The sequence below is a fragment of the Sinocyclocheilus rhinocerous genome, unplaced genomic scaffold (genome assembly GCF_001515625.1).
Source record: "Sinocyclocheilus rhinocerous isolate Xijiao unplaced genomic scaffold, SAMN03320098_v1.1 scaffold984, whole genome shotgun sequence".
Lineage (NCBI taxonomy): Eukaryota > Metazoa > Chordata > Actinopteri > Cypriniformes > Cyprinidae > Sinocyclocheilus > Sinocyclocheilus rhinocerous.
Window position 1 is genome coordinate 333,796 of NW_015643603.1, and position 22,350 is coordinate 356,145.

At 37.1% G+C, this 22,350-nt stretch overlaps 1 protein-coding gene across 6 annotated transcripts in view; it reads right to left on the reverse strand.

The window, feature by feature from the left end:
- LOC107757522 (rho guanine nucleotide exchange factor 28-like) overlaps window positions 1-22,350 on the reverse strand; it is an 86,106-nt gene that overhangs the window by 36,831 nt on the left and 26,925 nt on the right. For all 6 annotated transcript variants that reach the window (XM_016575017.1, XM_016575014.1, XM_016575016.1 and 3 more), the window contains exons 3-11: window positions 16,908-17,058; window positions 15,348-15,833; window positions 11,492-11,675; window positions 11,154-11,343; window positions 9,335-9,386; window positions 8,245-8,291; window positions 7,948-8,014; window positions 1,845-1,945; window positions 914-1,203 (exon numbers count right to left, since the gene is read on the reverse strand). In XM_016575017.1, coding sequence (XP_016430503.1) covers window positions 914-1,203; window positions 1,845-1,945; window positions 7,948-8,014; window positions 8,245-8,291; window positions 9,335-9,386; window positions 11,154-11,343; window positions 11,492-11,675; window positions 15,348-15,833; window positions 16,908-17,058 — 1,568 coding nt within the window. The remainder of the gene's footprint in view (window positions 1-913; window positions 1,204-1,844; window positions 1,946-7,947; window positions 8,015-8,244; window positions 8,292-9,334; window positions 9,387-11,153; window positions 11,344-11,491; window positions 11,676-15,347; window positions 15,834-16,907; window positions 17,059-22,350) is intronic.

Sequence of the window (22,350 nt, forward strand, 5' to 3'; positions counted from 1 at the left end):
ACTCGGTCCTGGAGGGCCGGTGTCCTGCAGAGTTTAGCTCCAACTTGCCTCAACACACCTGCCTGGAAGTTTCTATGCCTAGTAAGAGCTTGATTAGCTGGTTCAGGTGTGTTTAATTAGGGTTGGAGCTAAACTCTGCAGGACACCGGCCCTCCAGGACCAAGTTTGGACAGCCCTGGTCTAAGTGGTGCCCAATACAGTACAAATGTATGTTATTGTACACAAGTAAACAAAATGTCCTTAAAATGTTTTCCGAACAGTGATGGGTTCATGCTCTCAGCAGCCAAGAATTAATTGCGCAAAACGCATGTGGTCGGCACAAACCATGTTTATTCTCGCTGTAAGTGAACCTGCATTTAATGTATGAGTTATTTTCTCATGCCATGCAACCTGTGCTTGATTTGGCTACTTCAAATCACTATGAAGTATAAACCGAGGACATAAACTACTACTCAAAAGTTTGTGGTTGGAAATTTTTGGGAAAGAAATTGATACTTTTATTCAGCAAGAATGCATTAACTTCATCAAAAGTGACATTAAAGACATTTATAATCCTACAAAAGATTTACATTTCAAATAAATGCTGTTCTTTTGAACTTTCAAAAAAATCATGATTTCTACAAAAATATACAGTTTTCAATATTGATAATAAGAAGAAATGTTTCATGAGCACCAAATCAGCATATATTAGAATGATTTCTGAATGATCATATGAGACGGAAATATATTTTAAAGTGTTTTTTTCCCCCGTACATGCAGCCTTTGTGAGCATAATATACTTCTTTCAAAAACATTTTTTAAAAAAATCTTACCAACCCCAATCGGTAGTGTATAAAGTGTACAGTGTCAAATTTCAAACACCACCTGCGATTAACAGACTGTCACAACAAAACATCAATGTTAGCATGCTTACCTTAGGTCACATGGCTCTGTAGGTGAGCTTGAGCTGTCATATGTCAGTTCAGCAGGTCGTGTGGCACGCACGAGTCTATCCAGCATCAGTCCCGCTGGAGTGGTGGGAGAGAAAGAACGAGAAGCATGCTGCCGTCCTCTCTGACCTTCATCATCTTTAATAGCTGGAGGCATATCTATAGTCCCTGGTGACAAGACCCCTGTATCTGACATTGGCCACACACCACTATCTGTCCCAGAACTGTCCTCTGTGACACTTGTAACAGCGTACTTCATATTGAGGTCATTGTCCTACATCAGAAGAGAAAACAAATATTTCATGTACTAAGAAAACGACAAAAGTAATGTAGTGATTTACTAGGGTTAGTTCACATAAAAATGAAATATTTTTCTCACCCTCATGAAAAGTGAAAAAACCTGTACCTTACTTTCTTCAGAAAAAATTTTCAACCGTTTTTGTCCATACAGTGAAAGTCAATGCGGTCCAAAACATTACTGGTCCCCGCTGACTTTTGTATGCACAAAAAACACTGAGACATTTTCCAAAATATCTTTTGTGTTAAACGGAAGAAATAAAATCATACAGGTTTGGAAGGACATGAGGGTGAGTAAGTGATGACACATTTTTTTGTTTTGGGTAAACTATCCATTACACAAAGCCTGGCGTCTCATAAACCACAGTGCCTTGATTCATGTCAAACTAAAGACTTCTGTGGCAGTAGAAGAGTTGTGGCTTAAGATTCAGGCTACAATGTGCCAAGATCAAATAAAGATTTTCCCCAAGACTTTCACAGAGATCAATCACAAGATAAAGGCAGTAAAGTGAAGGGAGGAGATGGGATTTGGATGAAAAATGTTACAGCTGAGTGTCTGTAGATCTGGCATACTGAGTGAGCTGATTTGTAGGAGTAGCGATATGTGTGGATTCTGACCTTAGCGGAGCCTCTGAGCATGGCCATGAGCCTGACGGCAGCAGTGTCTGAGGAACTGAGGTGAAATGGAGTACAGGAGCCAGGAGAGGAACACAGCTTCTCTGTCAAAACAAAGCACACTGTCAAATTGATGTATGTGTGTCAATACAACTGGATGGAAATGCAGAGTTAGTGATAATGAGTCAACTAATAAAAACAATAATGTGAATAACAGCTGTCACTTTACATGCTGCTGCCTTTGTTCTGTTCTCTGGAAAATTTTGTGTGTGCGCGTAAGTGTTTTGACAATCTCTGAATGCCAAGATGGCAGAAGAAACCAGTAAAATAGAAAATGGCACAACAGCACGGTCTCTTTATGGCCGGTGAATTTTTATTTTTAAGGAGGCTTTTGCTTTCCTTTTGCACAGTTAACTCTATGTGTCTCTGTGCATTTATCCAAAAGAGATCCAAAAAACTATTTTTGGAGAATATAAAAGATTTATATTTCAAATAAAAGGCTGTTCATTTGAACGTTCTAGAAATGTTTCTTGAGCACCAAATCAGCATATTAGAACGATTTCTGAAGTATACTAGTCTGTGACACTGAAGACTGAAGTATTGGCTGCTGAAAATTCATTTCTAAAATAGAAAACTTTATTTTATATTGTAATAATATTTCACAATATTACTGTTTTTACTGTATGTTTAATTCAAATAAATGCAGTCTTGGTGAGCATAAGAGAGCATAATTATTTCTCACACAGTATCATGTACATTTATAATTATTCATTTAGCAGACACTTTTATCCTTTTACTTTTACCACCTCTATTTATTATTTTAAAGTGACTTAGAAATGAGGAATACAACAAAGTGACCAACTTGTTAAGCAAATCTGCTATTATCTTAAATATCTGAGAACTCCATTAATACATTATAAACTATGAAGAAAAAACCTCTGAATAATAAATTATCTTCTGGGCAAACACAAAATTTGTGGTCCCAATACAGTCAAAGTGGCGCAGTGTGTACAGAAAATAGAAGAAACAGACATTCAGCCTCTCACACACACTTGCAATGACCTTTACAGCTATGTGCAGAAACACAAACTTACACATGTACCTATCCATTCACATGACAAAAACTTACACCGACATTGTCAAACAAACACATCAAGATTAAATGTTCAAGGGAAAGGTATGTATTTGTTGGCACATGATCATCTATCTGTGTGTGTCTTGGTAAAGATGAGTGTGTATGTTAAAATGAAATTGAGATTCCGATAACTTGCAGGGGCATCCCGTCATGATAGATGCATGTGAAGGCCTTCCAACAACAATGGAAATACCAGATACTGACGTCAACTCCCCCCCACACACACACACACACACAGACTTTACTCATTCAGATAACTTGGTGAATCACACATCTCCAGGAAACCCAAACGCAGGGCTCATGTGTGCTGAATCCCCATTAAACTCAAAAGAAGATCTAATGGATTTGTAATACTAACAACAATAGCTGTTTTCCAAAAGCTGGATTATGCAGTTTTGCTTTCAAATGAAACACTCACTCACTTAATTTGACCTGTGACAGGCAGTTAAGTTTTTCCTTTATACCCTTGTCTGGATTGTACCTCTGACTACAGCATTTTTGGTCAGGATATTACACCACTGTAATATCCTATCAAAAACATCTCACTGCAAGCCTGGCTCAAAATTCCCATTGTACAGAACCAGAATCAGCTATTTGAGCTCTGACTCATTGCTGAATTAAGCCTGTAAAGCTGCCCTGCACCACAGACCAAAAACAATTGACAAAAACACACAAACTAAAGTCATGTGAGTCAACCAAACACTTTTAGTCTGTGTATGTTTGCTTTTCTCAAGCATTATGTATGTGTCTTTGTTGCAAGCATCATTCGTACAGACCGGTTCTCTCTCTCTGTCTCTCTCTCTCTCTCTCTCTCCATTACTCTCAAGTTACCTGCTTTTGATGTCCGTCTCCAGATTCTCATCTTTGGGAAGGATGGCCATGAGTAGTTAAACGGAGAGTCTGAATCAGAGTCCATGTTTTTAATTTTCCTCAACTGCTCCGTTTTGTGAAACACATAACAGTAAAATCAACAAGGAGTTACGCAGGAGTTTGAGAACACCTATCTAAAAAATGCAGATTCCTCAGATAAGCATTGAGGAGATGAGTCCGCGAGTGTTTGTGCGCGTGTTGGAGAAGGTAGGCTCAGTCTTGACACTCTATACTCCCACTTTTTTTGTTGCAGGCAGAGTCAGGACTCAAACTGGACCTGGGAGAGCACGACGGAAGGATTTTCAAACTAAGGTGTCTGTAGGAATCTGAAAGGTCAGCCAAGGTTTAGGAATCATTAACCATAAATGCTAATAAAACCCCATGAGGTCTTGGGATGCAAAAGGACACACACCTCCTCTTAATCTTTATAAACAAATAATGAAGCAAACTGCAATTTCAACGTGGAACAAATCACCATAATTATTTTTTCATAAATTCATGATGCAAAGCAACCTAATTTGTAATGCAACTTCTCATAGGCAGGAATGAGTCATGTATCGCCTCAAAAACAGTACAAGGGTGGGCCAAACTGACTTGCAACAGACATGAATTAATTTTAATAACAATCCCAAGCCAATCCCAGAGTGGTGGCCCACAGTATAATCTAGAACATGTTCTAAAATCTCTATTTAAAACATGACATTACTGAAAAATCGACACTAGTCATGCTGAGCTGATAGCTAATGATAACTAAAAATATATCAGTAATATTATTGTACCTGTATATAATAAAATATCAATTTATATTAACATGACATTGAAATTACACTGCAATCTGCAACAAAATAAAACCTAAACCTAAAAAAAACCCAGCCCCTCACAGATAACAAATTAACACCAAATCAACCTCAAATCCCATAAAGTCAATCCTACAAAACCCAACTATACAAAAAGTACCCCACTTAAATTCAACAGCACAACTGAATCTGACACAGACCCAATTCACAAAATCAAACCCACTGAAATACAACACAAGCTCAACAACACAAAGTAAGTCTACTAGTTAAAAAGCCAAGTCACCACCAGCCAGGAACTTTTAAAAAGCAGTATTACAGCCAGGTGTGTGTGTGTGTGTGTGCCTGAGACGAGATGGATTACTCTCTGCATGTGGTGGACATTCAGTCTCTGTTAGCGAACCACTCAGTGTGTGTATGTATCCATCCTTCAGCAGGAACATGTGCTCCAGTAATCCAAACAGCAGACTCATTCAGTTCTCCAAAGGTCTCAAAAACCAACAAAAGACTTTTATTTCACAGGTTAGGATTTTTAAATGGTACCATAAGTCTGCTGCAACTCAATAATTATATATGTCTGTGTGTAGCTCTTTAGAAAATCCTCCGCATGAAGACAGATCTCCTGATAGGTGAAGGTGAGTAAACAAAAATGTCAGATTTAATTCCTTTTTTCTTATATTCTTTCGTCCGTGTTCATATTCCTTTACTTCTACAACAGCGGAATTGTCCATTCAGTTTAAATAGAGACCTCCAAAAGAGTTTGCTTCCAGTCGGCCTGCTCTTTTCTGTGGAGTGTGACTGTTTTAGTCTCTCATGAAATCTGGGCTCTCTCAACCCCAGATTTCTCCTCCCTCTGCCTTTCTCAGAGTTTTTAGTGGCTAACCATCTGCGTGTAAGAGACTTGTGTTTAAAACGAGAAAAAAGGAAATGATAGCTCAATATAGCTCAGATTATGAGAATGGGTTGCATATGTGAGTGTGAATGAACAAATGAATAAATATTCTTAGAATCATTATCATGGGTAAGTACTTTTCAAACAAGATTATTTTAGGAAATGAATACAGAATCATGCTACACTTATTACAGAGAAGATCAGCTCAAGGTTGATCAACCCAAAGTCATTTAACAAAACTCAAGGCATTTTCATCTTTTGTGTGGTGCAATTTGTTCATTTTAACATTTAATTTAATTTAAAATGTACTACTTTCCTACATTTTCTTTCCTTAAAAAGAAGGAAAAAATCATGAGATTAATCACAATTATTAGTCTTTTTTTCTAGGTTTAACCAAATAAATATATCCAAAGACCCCTAAAACCTACAGAAGTAACCCCTCAGGTAACACAGACCTGTTTAGGAAGCATTTTGCTACATGAACAAGGTAACTGGGAGAAATCAGTGAGAGCATCTGTATTAGGATGAGGAACACGTTCTGTGGGATGGGCTAAATTTTAAAGCATCATCTTAAATGTCAGCTTTTGTGCAAGTTCAAAAATCTAAGCTTGTTAACATTCCTGCCTCGATTTTACAGTTGAAACTGTGAATGTGCATGTCTGTGTGAGAGGGTAGTTGGGTTGAAGGGGCCAAAGCTGTTTCAAAAGAAAAGAGTTCTATCTTCTGTCCTTCCTTGCCTATAAATCTTCCTATCTTCCTCAAAAAAAAAAAGAAAAGAAAGAAAAACAAAAAAATTGCAATTTTTTAATCAAGGACAGCAGATCCATAAGAGCAATGGCAGCGTCTGAAATCCAGGAGGCACTTTTTCCCCTTGAGCAACAATGACATGAAACTAATCAATGAACACTGAACAGAAGGTCTGCACAATTTCATTTAGATGGAAAATGAGTATGTTCCGTTGCCAGCGCCTGCTGCTTTGTACTTGAAATACACTGAGAGAATGATTAAAAACACAAGATGTCTGTTTTGAATGAACATGATTTTGCTCTAACCTCAAAGAATCCTCTTAAATTAAACACGTTCCTGTTCCTTCTTTCTGCTACTCCTTTGGCCAAACTGATGTAACTGCACTGAGGTCAATTAGGTTAGCATCAGTCCAATAAGACAATTCATGACTTTTCCATATTCAATAAGCCCTTCTCATGCATGCAAGTACATACACAAAGCATCAGCAGTCAACATCAAATTTTCTTGTCGATGTATTGTTTACATATAAGAACTTTGTAGGCCATTAAATATTTATCTATAGTTCAATCAATACGTCTGTTGAAACAAAGCTGAAAAATTGGCTTGTACCGTACATTTCTGACATCAGAAATCCAACATGACACATGACCAGCCACCTTTCCATACTCAATTCCATAATCTCAACTCCAGCATCATAAATACTCTGTTCAAAACCCAGTCAGCTCCTTATTAAGATACACTAAGCAACTTAATTATGCTGCCTGCTATAATCACTTCTTTTGGACAAAGGTTAGGGTTAGGATATATTACTATATTATTAGACAGCATTCCAATGCACCATAATGGCCTCCAACAAGCTCAGTGAGAAATTAATTTCAAGATGGCACTACGAAAAAATGTTGATTATTTAAAAAAAACACATTAAAATTTGTTATTTTACCTAATTTGTTTGCTATATATTTTTTATCCTTATTACAGTATCACACTGTTTGCTTAGCAACATGTTAACATCACAGTCTAAACCTCCAGCGTAAAACACTATTTGAGTTGCTGCAACTGTAGAGTGTTCCAAACCGTTCACTTATGAGGTTCCACGACCAAAAATGGTTATGAAAATGAAATGTGTTTTCAGTGCAACTACATTACAACTACATTACTGTTCAAAAGTTTGGGGTTGGTAAGATTTTTTAATGCTTTTGAAAGAAGTCTCTTACGCTTGCCAAGGCTGCATTTATTTAATCAAAAATACAGTAAAAACAGTAATATTATGACATTTTATTACAATTTAATATAACTGATCTTTATTTTAATATATTTTAAAAAAAGTAATTTATTTCTGTGATGGCAAAGCTGAATTTTCAGCAGGCATTACTCCAGCCTTCAGTGTCACATGATCCTTCAGAAATCATTTTAATATGCTGATTTGGTGCTCAAACAATTCTTATTATTATCGATATTTAAAACAGTAGTGGTGCTTAATATTTTTGTGGAAACTGTGATGCATTCATTGTTTTTGTTTTTTTTTATTAAAAAAAAAGTTCAAAAGAAAAGCATTTATCTGAAATAGAAATCTTTTGTAACATTATAAAAGGTCTTCACTGTCGCCTTTGTTTTTTTTATTGCATCCTTGCTGAATAAAATCTATTCCTTGGACGTATGCATGTGTACCTGAGTTAAATGTGTTTAGCTCTCCATCCTCTTCATCCAGACAGAGAACAAGCTGTTCTTCAAAGACCTGAAAAACAAGACGACGAAAACACACTCACACACGACAATTCAATCGTTTTCAAGAACAAAAACAGACCAAAATAAGAACGCAGGCATGAACATCTGTCCATTAGCAAAGAGAAAAACACTACAAGAGCACATATGGCAGGTCTGAAGAAGACTAAGTGATCCATTATTGTGTTTCTGATTCCAGGAATTGACTGAGACAGACTCACGCACAAAAATAACTCCACTCACACTATCCACCAGGGTTTCATCCTCGATTCTCAGTTGGCTATTCAGATCTGAGGAGCAGAAACAACAAATACAACATGAAAATTGATTTCCACTCGTATGCAATTGCAAACTTGAGCACAAACAAGCCTTTCGGTTGGAAAACCGAGACACCTATCACCATGGTGAGCAGTGACAGGAAGTGTCTGAACATTAAGTTCACAGGGTCACAGAGGCTAAACCCGCTGAGGCTCCTGCTGTCAACACAGCAAGCTTGCAATTTCTCTGTGTCTCTTAATAGCATTTACATCATGCCATTTTTTCTTGATCAGTCGAACTGTAGGCAGATTATTTCTCTCATTTTGTCCTCTCTTAGCCCTCCCAAACATATAGTGTCTCTGTCTCTCGGCCCACCCAGGAGGAATGCATCTCCTCATACTGGACATGTTTGGGAAACCAGCCGGAGGTCCCTCACAAAGACTGCTCTGTGTATGTGTGTGTGTATTAGTGTATGTGTACTCCTCATTCCACATTCTACCACAATGTCCTCCTGACTGAGCCAAATTCACCCAATGTACTCTAACAACCCTGCCAGACCTAACTCACAGTGACAGACAGAGAGAGAGAGAGAGAGAGAGAGAGAGAGAGAGAGAGAGTCGGGGGGGGGAGAGCTGGGGTCATGAAGAGGGAAAGGAGAGTGAGAGACAGATAAAAAGAAAAAGTGGAATAACAGAAGGAGGATTGAGGGTAAGTGAGAGCCACCAGAGAAGAAAATTGATCACAACAGCAGGATGAAACGTGATAAGACCTTGGCGAGAGCAAAATATAGAAACTAGTCATAAAATAAACCCATGACAGAAGACAGGAGGAATAAAATAAAGTGAAAAATAATAAAATGACCATTATGGCCAGGATTGATCTTGTGGAGTTTGAACTCTCACCACACGGCTTATATCTAATTTCCAGAAACCCACAAATATCAGTTGAAATCCCAGATTGCAGCTGAACATTTTAGTTTAACAGTTCATTATTGCTAACATGGGCAAAAAAATTGACAGATATTGTAGTCTGTGTATTGAGGTAAAGCACATTGAAATGAGCTCTGGTTTATTACCTGTGTCACATACATCAGATCTGCGCACGCTTCCCTCACTCAGTCGCCCCACCTGTAATGTGTTTTACACTGTCAGCTCTGATATAGAATCACATGTTTTTGTGTTTGACATCATTTGAAAAATCTCATTTTGATGAACTCTTTTAACTCTATTTTAAATTAATACTTTTATTCAGCAAGGATGCAATAAATCAAAAGCGACAGGAATAAATTACATTTTAAAACATATTAAAATAGAAAATTGTAATGACTGTTAAAAATATATATTTTTCACAATATTGCTTTTTTTTTACTGTATTTTTGATCAAATAAATGCATTCTTGATGAGCATAAGAGACATCTTTCAAAAACATAAAAAAAAAAAACTTGCCAAACCCAAACTTTTAAATGGTACTTTACATTTACTTATTAAACTATGTATAATTATTACATATGAAAACAGTTTTGAGAAACCTCAGGTACATGATTTACAGCACTTGTAATCTCTCTGCTGATCTTGTTCTGTCTGCCAACAGTTGTTATATGAGAAATACCAGTCTGCCGCTCAAAGCAATATCTGTAAACAATACTGTAAACTGCAATAAAAGTTTCCAAAGTTATGACTTTAGTCATTTATAGACTTGTAAAACAAAGTTAGAGAGAGGGGTGGACAGCTGAGAGGTGTATTTCAAACTGGGGATTATTTCACCTGGAGTTTTATAATACTTTCTTTTCCGTAACATATGGTAAGCACATAAAATATTTATTCCATTCTAAAATTAATATTACCCATATATTTACTCGGAATATACAACTAATTTTGAGTTCTTTTGAATAACTGTCTGCCAATAGCGAAAGATGATTTTGGGGTGCAGATGGTGTAGTTACAGCATGTACCAGCAGAGGCTAACAAGTCTAACCAGCTGAACCCTGAACCTTTGAACTCAATCACCAGCAAATTGGGGGAGTGTTTGAAATTCAGAAGCTGTTTAAAAACAGTCATCAGTTTTTCAATTATGTTCTGTAATGGCGTAGAAATTATACAGTTTACTTTTAACTGGTAAAACTTTATAAAGCAAAAAGCAGAAAATAATCAGAAAAGCTTACTGTTAAGCTTAGTCAAACATCTATGTAATTTTCTATTCCTTATACACCGCTTTTTTAGGCAGAGATTAAACAAAGTCCAAGATTTTCAGAGAGTCACAAACAGTGAAAATCAAACAAAGAAAGTTTCCTTAAAATTTGTGTTAAAGGGGTCATACGATGTTGCTAAAAAGAACATTATTTTGTGTATTTGGTGTAATGAAATGTGTTTATGCGGTTTAAGGTTCAAAAAACACATTATTTTCCACAAACTGTACATTATTGTTTCTCCTCTATGCCCCGCCTTTCTGAAACGCGTCAATTTTTACAAAGTTCATCGGTCTGAAAAGCGAGGTGTGCTCTTGATTGGCCAGCTATCCAGTGCGTTATGATTGGCCGAATACCTCAAGCGTGAGACGGAAATGTTACGCCCCTTGCCATATTGTGATGATGCCCTGTCAGGCCGGAGCAATGATCTTTCTTTGCGTGAACGTTTGGGCGGCGTTATGCAAATCTTCCGAGATCGTGACGTAGGTATGTGGGGGTGTGTTAGAACGAGCCGTTTTAGGTAGGCGTGGTTGACTCTTAACTTTTATAAAGAATATCTCTTTGGATTTGAGACTTTAGTCTTTGCAACTTTACAGATCTTCTTTATGCACCAAGAGCTTGTAACACTCCAAAGAGAAAGGAAAAATTGAAATCGCATCATATGACCCCTTTAATGGGTGTCCACGCCTGTATGCAAATGCAGACTCACCCTTGCAAGTGTATCCGATGCTCTGCTATTCTCTCTGTACAGCTTGATGCTGTGTGGTGCATCTATCCGTGTGCCGTTTTTCACAGTCAGACTAATAGATTCGGTGACAGGGCAGATACGGAGCTGGTGAGAGCCGTCAGTCCATATCTGACACATCCACACTGGCCTCCACGCACTGCTTTTTTTGGGACTGATCATAACACAGTCATAAGACACATTAAACTCAGCCCTACTGTACGCTATATCAATGACTGAGGTGACACATCAGTGATTAATGGATCTTTTTCAGATGTAATCTAATTATAGTGCATTGTGTCAGGCTGGACGGAGTGACTCACTTTGTTAGATCGCTGATGAGTGTCGGGTCCCTGTGCTTCTGAGCCAGTGTGAGAGGACTATGTCCTTCCTTGTCGACGATGGGAATCATCCTCTGACTTTCTGACTCCTGGAGGAGGAAGTGACTGAGGTGGGGGAACCCCAAAATCATGGCCACATGTAGAGGCATTTCCCTGGAAAGGAGATCTAAAAGAGACAGAGAATGATAAGCGATCAGACAAGTAATTTTTTTTCCAATTAAGAAAGGCAGATTATATTTCTATTTTAACTTTCTATTTATTTCTATGTATTAATTTCCCAGTTTGGGAGAAATTAGCTATTTATAAGGTGTACAAGTATAAAAGGAGTTGTAGTATGTGTGGAAATGATATTGTGATTTGAAGAGAGTTTGGCATGCTTTTCAAAGTTCTCTTTTATTCCACCCACAGATTTAGTCCACTGCGTAATATTTATTTTTCAATATACTAGGGCATGACTGCATTCAAAACCCTGTAGAGCACTTGTTCTCAATCTTTTTGGCTTGAAGGCTGCACAATATATACCATACACAATATCTGAAGGCCCTCTACAGTATATCATATAAGCAGAACTCCTATATATAATATATATCAATTTAAATCATTAATCTTTTTTCACCTCAATAAATATTGTTTTTATTGAAGAATACACACAGTATATTAAAATCACACACAAATTTTGTTTATTTTGAATATATAAAACTACTTTAATTAGCTCTAAAAGAAAGCCTTTTGCGTGCTCAATAGGGAGATTGTCAAATAAAAAAAATCTACAGTTATAAGAAATCAGGAGTCCAACTGGCACATTAGTGTACAAGTTCTAAAATACACACAAGATGTTGTTTTGTTATTTGCATGCAAGCCCATCTGTGCTTTGTGCTTTATGCAAACAAGCAGTAGTCTGATAACAGGTATAACACTGTCGAAAAAAATGGACCATAATAACCTTGTGGACATCCACATCAATGGTTTAGAGTTCAAACAGACAGCTAATCTCTGTGTGGTACACATCTGGTCATAAACGGTAAATGCGGTAGGGAGACAAACACTTATGGCAAGAACTTTGTGCATGGTCTCTGAGGTGTATTATGAAGGGGTGTCAAAGACAGGGCCCAAGGGTTGAATACGGTCCATGGAGGAGTCTCTAAGCCTTTTGGATGATTTGAGGAAAAAATATTTAATCCAATCCGGCCTTCAAACTACAGTGAATGTGGCACCCTTTCTGTTTTCCTCTTTATTGTTTTAGTGTTTCCCATAAGTATGCGTGAGCCACAGATATTTAAGGGTAATATGTGTAGAACTCAGAGTCAAAATCTGCTCATCAGGTTATCGCAATGCTCAAACTCACACAGCAAATGCAAATTCAATTCCATCAAGTGGACTAGGGATGTAACGGTATTAAAATAATAATTTATAATTAAAAGATGAAACAGTAATACTAACGGTGGGGAATTTTATCATGATTTATCGTCAAACTGGTAATCGTTACATCCCTAAAGTGGACTCATCATAAACAATCAGTTCATCTTCATATGAATGAAATTCAGGAGGTTCAGGATATAAAGAATCAAGTTGATAAAGCCTTGTATAAGTGTGGGATTATTTTCTTTGTCCTGGTTCAGTGGAACTGAGGACAAGTTACTGGGTGTTGATAGACCATCTAAAGAGGGGACTCTAAACCGGACTGGTGTGTTTGTAAAACACAGCACACAGACACACACACACACACACAGTAAATGACTGAACAGATGTCTACGACTCTTTGCTCATATTGATAGTGGTAGTCGAACTGCTGTTTAGATTTCAAAGCGAGGTGAGGCAACATTTCCATAGCCAAATCACACTGCTCTCGGTTTACAATTTCTGCAAGCATGTCACTTATATATTTTGCAAGAAGTTGCAGAAACTGAACCAGTTTGTTTGAGAGATAAAGGATTGCTGTTGCTTGATTTGTTTTGTTTGTGAAATGTATAAAGTGCAGTGTGCTAAAGCTGTTTAACTCAGCAAACTGCCAACAACAATAGTTCTCAGGGGAATGCAACAAATTTAAATGATTATATAAACATATTCATATCCAATATGTGAATGTCCAGGTTGTTTTGATGCACACAAAACAAGCAGTAACACTTGTGAGATAAATTGCTGTTACTTTCCCTGAGACTAGCAAGAATGTTGCTAAAGAGTGCTGTCATTAATTAAAGCTGACACACCGTTCTTCAGACAAAGCAATGAAATGAACACTAATTCAGCTGTGCAATTTACCGCAAACAACTGCTAGTGTTATGTAAGGGGCCCTGTGTGCACAAGATACATTCTTTAAATCTCTTTCCCTTCTCACTGTTCAAGAAATTAGTTAATGTTCCATAATGGAATGGGCACAGTATCAATTCTCACTTAGACAGAGCTCCAGACCATAACAACTACTACACTGCACTGTATTTCACACACACACACACACACACACACACACACACAAATATTGTTATATTCAAGAGAAGAACATATATGGCATTATTATTTTCATTTCAGAATATTCTGAAATTATACAGTTTTTTTAATACAAAGAAACATAGATCATGTATATGAAATAAAATATTCCATCAACAATATTCCAGGAGTTAAATGGCCATGCTGAAACTGTGCTCTGGCCAACAAGACTCAAATTATTGTTTACTTTTTTAGTCTATATCACTGTTTGTTAATATTGGCTGTCTGTCACATGAGAAGCATGCTCCTAACACTCATCCTGATAACCTGCTCTGATGCAACAGTGTTTCCTCAAATTGGAAATCCCCAATGCACAAAAAAAGTGGAGTTAAGTTAAGAATTCATCAAACCAATAGTCACTGAAAAAAATAAAACAAAATAGTTTGTTCTTCCACCAGGTACCCTAAAACGACACCCTGAGGGCAACAACTGAAATTCTTTCTGTAATGGATGATCCAAATTCCTTAAAATTTAGTGTGCCTTGGTTAAAACCTGTTTATGATCAATTTCAATGGGTTGACTCATCCTAATAACTTTTCCTGCCAGACTACAATACAGAAAGAGAACACTGATTCACCTCTACAGGTCCAAGGTAAGCAGAAAATGTTGATGACAAAGTCAGTTTTATATATTATATTATATTATATTATATTATATTATTACATTACATTACATTACATTATATTATGCACAGATTCATTGGCCCAGGAACTCAAAACCATTCACCTTGATGAGTCTAGCTTCTAAATGAACACAAAACGCTATTACTTAGAGTTACTCAGCTGTAACTAAAGTGCTGTTGAATTTAATCCTGTGTTCCACTAACGAACCATAACAAACATGGTGCCGAGCTCCATACATCTGTCCTACAACAGTTAGTTAAACACCCATATGGATAATGCAATCAGAATCTAATTCATACAGTCCATTCAAGCAGTATATTATATGGCAATGGCACCTCTGTAAAGATCACAAGAGGCTCTAAACGTTTCAGAAAGGTGATCTGTGTTTCCAAAACATAAATCACATGAATATAATGGCAGTCTGGGTTATGGTGCTTTGAAGTGCACTTTTTTCTGAGAACTAATTTGATTGAAGACTTTGGCAAATCTACAGGTGCATCTCAATAAATTAGAATGTCGTGGAAAAGTTCATTTATTTCAGTAATTCAACTCAAATTGTGAAACTCGTGTATTAAATAAATTCAGTGCACACAGACTGAAGTAGTTTAAGTCTTTGGTTCTTTTAATTGTGATGATTTTGGCTCACATTTAACATTGTACATAACGGTCAGTATCTGATGTAGCATACAGGAATAAAATTAGGGTTATCAGTACTAGTGAAAATGACTGACCTTGCTTCTCCTGTCCAGCTTGGCTGTCCCATCCCAGAAAGTGCAAGTTAGCCAGGGCCTGTGCGATTTTTTCATCAACTGCACTGTGTTGTCCCACTGTGCATCTGTGCTCTGGATTAAACTCTGATGTTCCTGAGGCTTCTATCTGGCTGAAATTCCCCTGTTCACAAACACTGAGCCCCTGTTCTGCTAGGCTTTCCAATCGAAATATTTCCTTTGGATCACAAATCCCATCTGTCCCATGCTGGCCAGTCTGGTCTAAATGGTTAGTCTCAGATGAAAACATTTTCTCTGGGCAGAACTTCCTTAGGATATCCTGATAGCTGCTGGATGTCAAGTTCATCAGCTGCTCTGCCACCTCTTGTGCCTCATCCCGCATATACTCCAGAGAGAGCTGTCCTGAATTGCAGAGGGGGCTGATAGGACTTCTGCTGCCCCTCAAACAGCAGTAGATCTCCACAGATACTTTCTCTGGAACATCGTGGCCTTGACGGAGGAGAGGTGAGAAAAGTTTGGTGAGGCAGCTCATCAAATATGTTAAATGATACCTCTTCTATCTGCTCATGATGGACTACATCATTTTGATCTTGTTTATCTTGTTGTCTAACCACACTATATTTGCTTTATTTTGTTCGTTTCCATCAGTGTTTTCAGACAGATGCTCTATCTACTTTTTTATATTTGGTCATTTGTGATTTTGTTTAGCTTTTTGTTTTGCAAATTTTGTTTTACAGTGTCTTAAACTAAAGGCTGCTGAAAAAAGGACAAGTCCTTCAATATGTCCTAAACATTAAAAACTAGGGTAATATTTGTACATCACGGTATTGTCTTGTGTTACGGTCTTGATTCAGGTCACATGGCAAAACACAAAAACAGGATGTTATGAACACTGGAACTTTATATTATAGGAAGAAATCAAGCACTGGCCCATTTTTGCTTTTACTGACACTTAAAGCCATCAGGTAACATGAGCTCACAACTCTATTTCATTATGTTTCAAGACTGAACTATTTCTTTCAGGTATTTGTTGCCTTCTAACTATTTGGTTTCCATAGAAACACTTATTCTTCACTCCTCATCATACACAAACAAGCACTATTACTATACAGCACTGTACAGGTTTCCATGTCAACAGGAAATCCCCTTACAGTCCAGTTCACACCAACGATGATAACCATAAAGATAACTATAACTTTAAAGTTTTAATAATCATTCTAACTCTATGAAAATAGGTAAGACCACACCACAACTATAGAAATAACGACAATATCAACAATATCGTTGGAATCATTTTCAGAGCATTTATTTTTCCAGATAACGGATGATAAAAGCATTGACAGCCAATCAGAATCCACCTAACAAGAGTGCTCAAGCATTTGAAGCGGCAGATGAAAAAAAAAAAACTACAGCACGTTTCAAATAAACAATGTTAACGTGCGTTGACGTAGATGCCAATATAGTTATTGTTATAGTTCTTAGTGTGAGCTGGCCTTTTCACAATCAAAGAAAATCGGCCTATATACACATCTATTAAACCCTGTGATTTATTCAGTGTCTTACCGGGCACAGTGAATCTAATTGAACCTTGATCCTCGGTCCTGTGAGCTGTAGTTACATGGTGAAGGAACGAGCCTACAAGGACCACATAATAGTCAGCTTCTTCTTGAATACACGGTGACACCTGCAGCTTCACAAAGACCTCCACCTGACCCTGAAACAAAGACAATTACATCCACATTATGATTTGTGTTACACACAGAATGTCATAATGGATTCATCAAAAATTTATTTTTAAAGCCAAGACAAATCTTTGGAAATGGAGCTTATTATTCAGGCAAACAAAGTTCACTGAAATGTTATATTAGTCAAAATGAAAATGAAACAAACAGAGAGAAATAATGACAGACAGGGAAAAGATTGAGAGAGAAGACCAGTGAGAACGAGAGAGAGTCTTATTGATTTTGTTAAAGGGGACATCAGATGGTATTTTCACTTTTTTTTTTGCATTTAGTTGGGTTTCTGGCGTGTCTGCCAGCTCAAAAAAAGCTGAAAAGAAAACACACAGCCAGTTTGTTATGGGCTGTCTGAGTCTGAAACCGTGTAATCCAGCGAGCTGTGTCAATTTGCAGATGGTTTCTGATAGATAGCTAGCTATTTGAATAAGACCATGTCCGTGCCATATACTGATTTATTCATGTGTCTGGAGTTGACACGCAAGAGGGGTGGGGTGAGCATTAGCTCATTATCATTTAAAGAGACATGCACCAAAGCAAGGTCGCTGTGAACAGAGCTGTTTTTGACAAGGTAAAAAGGGTGTTGTTTTACACTACCACTGAGGAATTTTAACAAGAGTATGTTACAGATATTTCATGAAGACCCTAAAGAATCATACCAACTTGTGGAAAATGGGCATCTGATGTCCCGTTTAATATTAGCTTGTTAATGCTGTTACTATATGAAGTCTGGTGCTGCAGTGGTAAAGTACACTGAAGATTGAGACCATATGAGACTTGAGTTGTGCAATCTGGACCTCCAACGTCTTTGACTCAGCAGCATTAGGTGAAAAAGAAGGACATGAAATGTTTTCCATTATCTCCAGCCATTTGTTCACTGAACATTGGGCTCTTCCTGTATAGACTTGTTTGCATAGAAATTTGGTTATACCACAGTAAAGGACATAGCTAAATCATCATGTAAATTTAAAGCAAAAAAAAAAAAAAACACACCCTTAAATCAGCCCCGTTCCTAAGGCCTTAGACTGAACTATGATTGAAAAAATAACATCTTTTTGCACATTTTTCAGAAGCTTTCTGTCCTAAACCTTCAAAGTTGTGTAGACAGTGTTACTGCATAATGTTATTGGACACTTTTGTTTATCTACACTGTATTACCTATAACTAAGTATTTTATGTAAAGGTGTACCTACTTAACCTTATTGTGGACAAATTTGTACCCAGAAGTGAACTAAATCTGACAAAATCTCCCAAAATCTCCATTTGGGGATGTCCTCTTCTAAACACAGTATAAAAATAAAGTGTTTTTATTGTAAAAATGCAGAGATTTTTCCGTTTAGGTTAGGGTATAGTATTTATAACTAGCTGTATATAAAAACAAAAGAAGTCTATGCAATGCCCTCATGTAGATAGCTAGGTAAATGTGCGTGCGTGCGTGCGTGTGTGTGTGTGTGTGTGTGTGTGAGAGAGTGTGTGTGTATGTGTGTGTGAGAGAGAGAGAGAGAGAGAGAGTAACAGATCTGATTTATTTAAAGTGTATGAAGTCTACGCCAAGGCTGTATGTTTATAGGTCTTTCTGGTCTCAGATGCAGCTGTTGAAGATCAACAGTACCGTCAGAACTGACTCTGTGACAGACAAATGAAAATGAACTGATTGTGCTGGTGTTGAACCTGATTACGAAGCAATTGCTTTACTCCGAATTAAATTTCTAAAGAAAGTGTAAACAAAGTTTGCCTGGTGGAACAAACTGGTCTTGGTTTTTAGTTAAAATGAAGTTCAAGTATGGGAAATTTATCCATTCATGAGGCTCTGAATAAAAAGCTGTTTGTTTATTTAATATTGGGAGCCTTAACGGCTGATTATTAGATTGTTTAAACAAAGTAATTAGGGTGATTAATCAGAGGCTGGACTCATTATCAAAAGTATGAGATCTTGATTAGTACTATGCTCAGCTCTATTGTTTCACTGAATATCAACAATTTTTTTCTCCAAAAAAATATACAAAATTTTTTGACTGTGATCTCATGGAAGAGAACTTAAACTTTAACTTTAACTAAAAAGGAATTTTAACTTTCATTAGTCACTAACAAACATTATAGGCCTCATGTTTAACTGATCAATGGTTCACGTACATTTAAATAAGTTTTAAAATACTGTATATGACTATTTGAATATATGATACATGTTAATGCTATTATATGAACTGTAAGATGAAGTGTTACCATATTTACATTTATGTGCAATGTAACGGTATGAGCACTACAATAAACAAAGAACAAGTTTGCTAAATATATGAGAAATGAAGAGCCACAAAATCTCAAACAAAATACAACCAGAATCATGGAAAGTTATCCTAAAAGAACACAGAGCCACTATGTATATCAACACATGCACACAAAAAATAACAAATCCATAAGCACAATAATTCATCATCAATGCAGGCATTCACATACTGTACACTTATCAACACACACACACACACAGCCCATAGACATTTACCCATAATTCCATGCTCTGATTTCATTAAACAGACCCTGGATCAAAGAAACACCTTGTAAAAGAGGGAGGTGAACAGTAAATTCAGTCTCGCCAGAGGCATGTGTGTGTGACAAGTCACTTTTCTCTTTCTCCCTCCATTCAACATAAAGCCGCCGTTTGATTGTTTGCCTTCCTTCACCAGACGTCTCCCTCACTTCCTGTCATTTAAGAGGCCCTGCAGAAATAGTGATGAGGGAGAAAGAAGGGATACAGAGCAGGTTTGGTGTGGGAATGAGGGAAAGGTGAGGTCTCTACTATTTTCTCAGGCTCTGTATAGGGATGAATGATGAGCATGGGATTCTCTCTGCTCCTCCTCTTTTCTTTCCTCACTCTGCCTCTCAGTTATGCAGATTTAAAGAGTTCCTCTCTCTTCCCACACAATCTTGCTGTCGTTTTGCAGTAAATAGCAGTAAAACTCTCATATCCTTAATGGACTATTGTAATGCACTGCTAGGTGGTTGTCCTGCATCTTCAATAAACAAGCTACAGGTGGTCCAAAATGCAGCGGCTAGAGTCCTTACCAGGTCAAGAAAATATGATCATATTACCCCAATTTTATAGTCTCTGCACTGGCTACCTATTAAGTTCCGTATCAGTTACAAAATAGTATTACTTGCCTATAAGGCTATCGTGAAAAGCGCTGTACAAATAAACTTGACTTGACTTAATCTAACAGACCCAGTTTTAGTTCTACTTGCAAACATTATGGGTGTTGTGGCCAAAACCTTACATCACAAGATGAGTCATGTTTAAAAATGGTTTCTATTTTAATCAGCATGTGATACTTCCCATTTCTTGACAATCCAGTAGGCTAAATTAAATACTAAAAAAGAAAGGTTACTGATTATTTTCTCATTTTATTTGGAAACTGGACAAAACCAAAAGATAAGACTGTTCATAAGAAATGAAATAGTCTGGCATCCGTGGAAAAACAGCTGCTTCACAAAGTTACACTTGAATTAAAAAATATATATAATAATTTTAAAAAATCAAAATACATATGTGTGTGTGTCTATGCATGTATGTATTTAGATTTTTTGAGGAAAGACTACACAAAAACATTGCTTTCAGGATGATATTTTTTGGAAAACAAGCCAAAAATACTGATTTAGAAATCAATGCTATAGTCACATCAACAATATTTACTGAACCTCATGAATCATGATTATATTTCAAAAATTGTGTGCAACAGATGGAGCAGAGCAGTTAGCAAGTGTATATTTTGTCCTATGTTTAGTCTTGTCATGCTGGCTTATAAATGAAGAAAAGAGCAGAAGCTAAATTACTGCAGTTACTCCAGGGATCGATGAGAGGATGTTATTGTCTCCAGCACCTGTTTACAGACTAGTTCCTGGAAGAAAAACACCTCACTAATACACTGGTCCCTATGGACGGCATGTGTGTGTTCCCTTACAAGTGACATAACTACCGCCACCTGAGAAGGGTGTGTATGGGTTCTTATGTTCAAACAGAATTCATGTCCAAATGCATGTTTAGAATTGCTATTCAGTAGTGATTGTCTTTCTACCATCTTTTCAGACATCTGTGCATCTCACAGTTTACATCATCTAATCTATCCGACACACAACATTTAAATTTTAAAACAAAATAAAGCAAATTTTAAACAGAATAAAAACCACTTTAGTCAAGGCTTTAACATGTTCAAACAGAATTCATGTCCAAATGCATGTTTAGAATTGCTATTCAGTAGTGATTATGTCTTTCTACCATCTTTTCAGACATCTGTGCATCTCACAGTTTACATCATCTAATCTATCCGACACACAACATTTAAATTTTAAAACAAAATAAAGCAAATTTTAAACAGAATAAAAACCACTTTAGTCAAGGCTTTAAGAAATAGGTGCAACACTAAGTGATAAAAGTTTGAGCAATTTTGTTTAATTATTACTATTTCTAACCAGTAGAGTTAGTTTTATAACAATGTGCCAAAGCTTTAAAACCATAAACATATTAATTGTCACTTATTTACTGGAGGTTCGGTCAATTACATGACTCATCAAGGATGGGCGATACCATTATTATTCACCTTAGGCACGGGACGATAACCGGTTTCAAGGTATACCGCGGTTTGGAAAAGTCACGGTTTCAAAAGCACTAAAATTGACAGAATTTTAGACAGAAAGACAGAAAGTGCAGGACTCCCTCAGTTGTGTGCAGCGAAGAGCGTAACGAGTCACACGACCCCCTCCCCCTCCGGTTGGTGCGAGGCTGCGAGCCTCCGTCAAATTTTTCGGGTAACGTAGACTAACCATGTTCCGTACACAATGATGTTCCGTACAGATGACGTTCTCACAGAGCGGGGAATAGCAGACTAAAGTACTACGCTTCTGCGATTTAGAACAATAATTAAATTTAGCTGGTATCACGTCTATACTTTTAAGCCTCCTGCCATTGTTTTTTTAAATGTCGTGATTTTGAACAGATGTAAACAATCAAACTGCTGGCTCTCAGGTGTCTTTGCCACTGTTTGAGTGTTGTACGGAGAAAGACTGTGTGTGTGTGTGTGTGTGTGTGTGTGTAACACACTCGCGCTCTCTCTTTCCTTATGTGTATGTGCACACATCCTCGTACCTCACAGCTCCAAACTTAATCCAGGAAAGGTGAACATCCCTGCATCATAACTTGGACTGAAAGAGGAATGTGTAGAAAGTGAGCATGTCTCCAAAAACACTGTTGAGCTGCAGGTTTAATGACTGCATTTTTTATT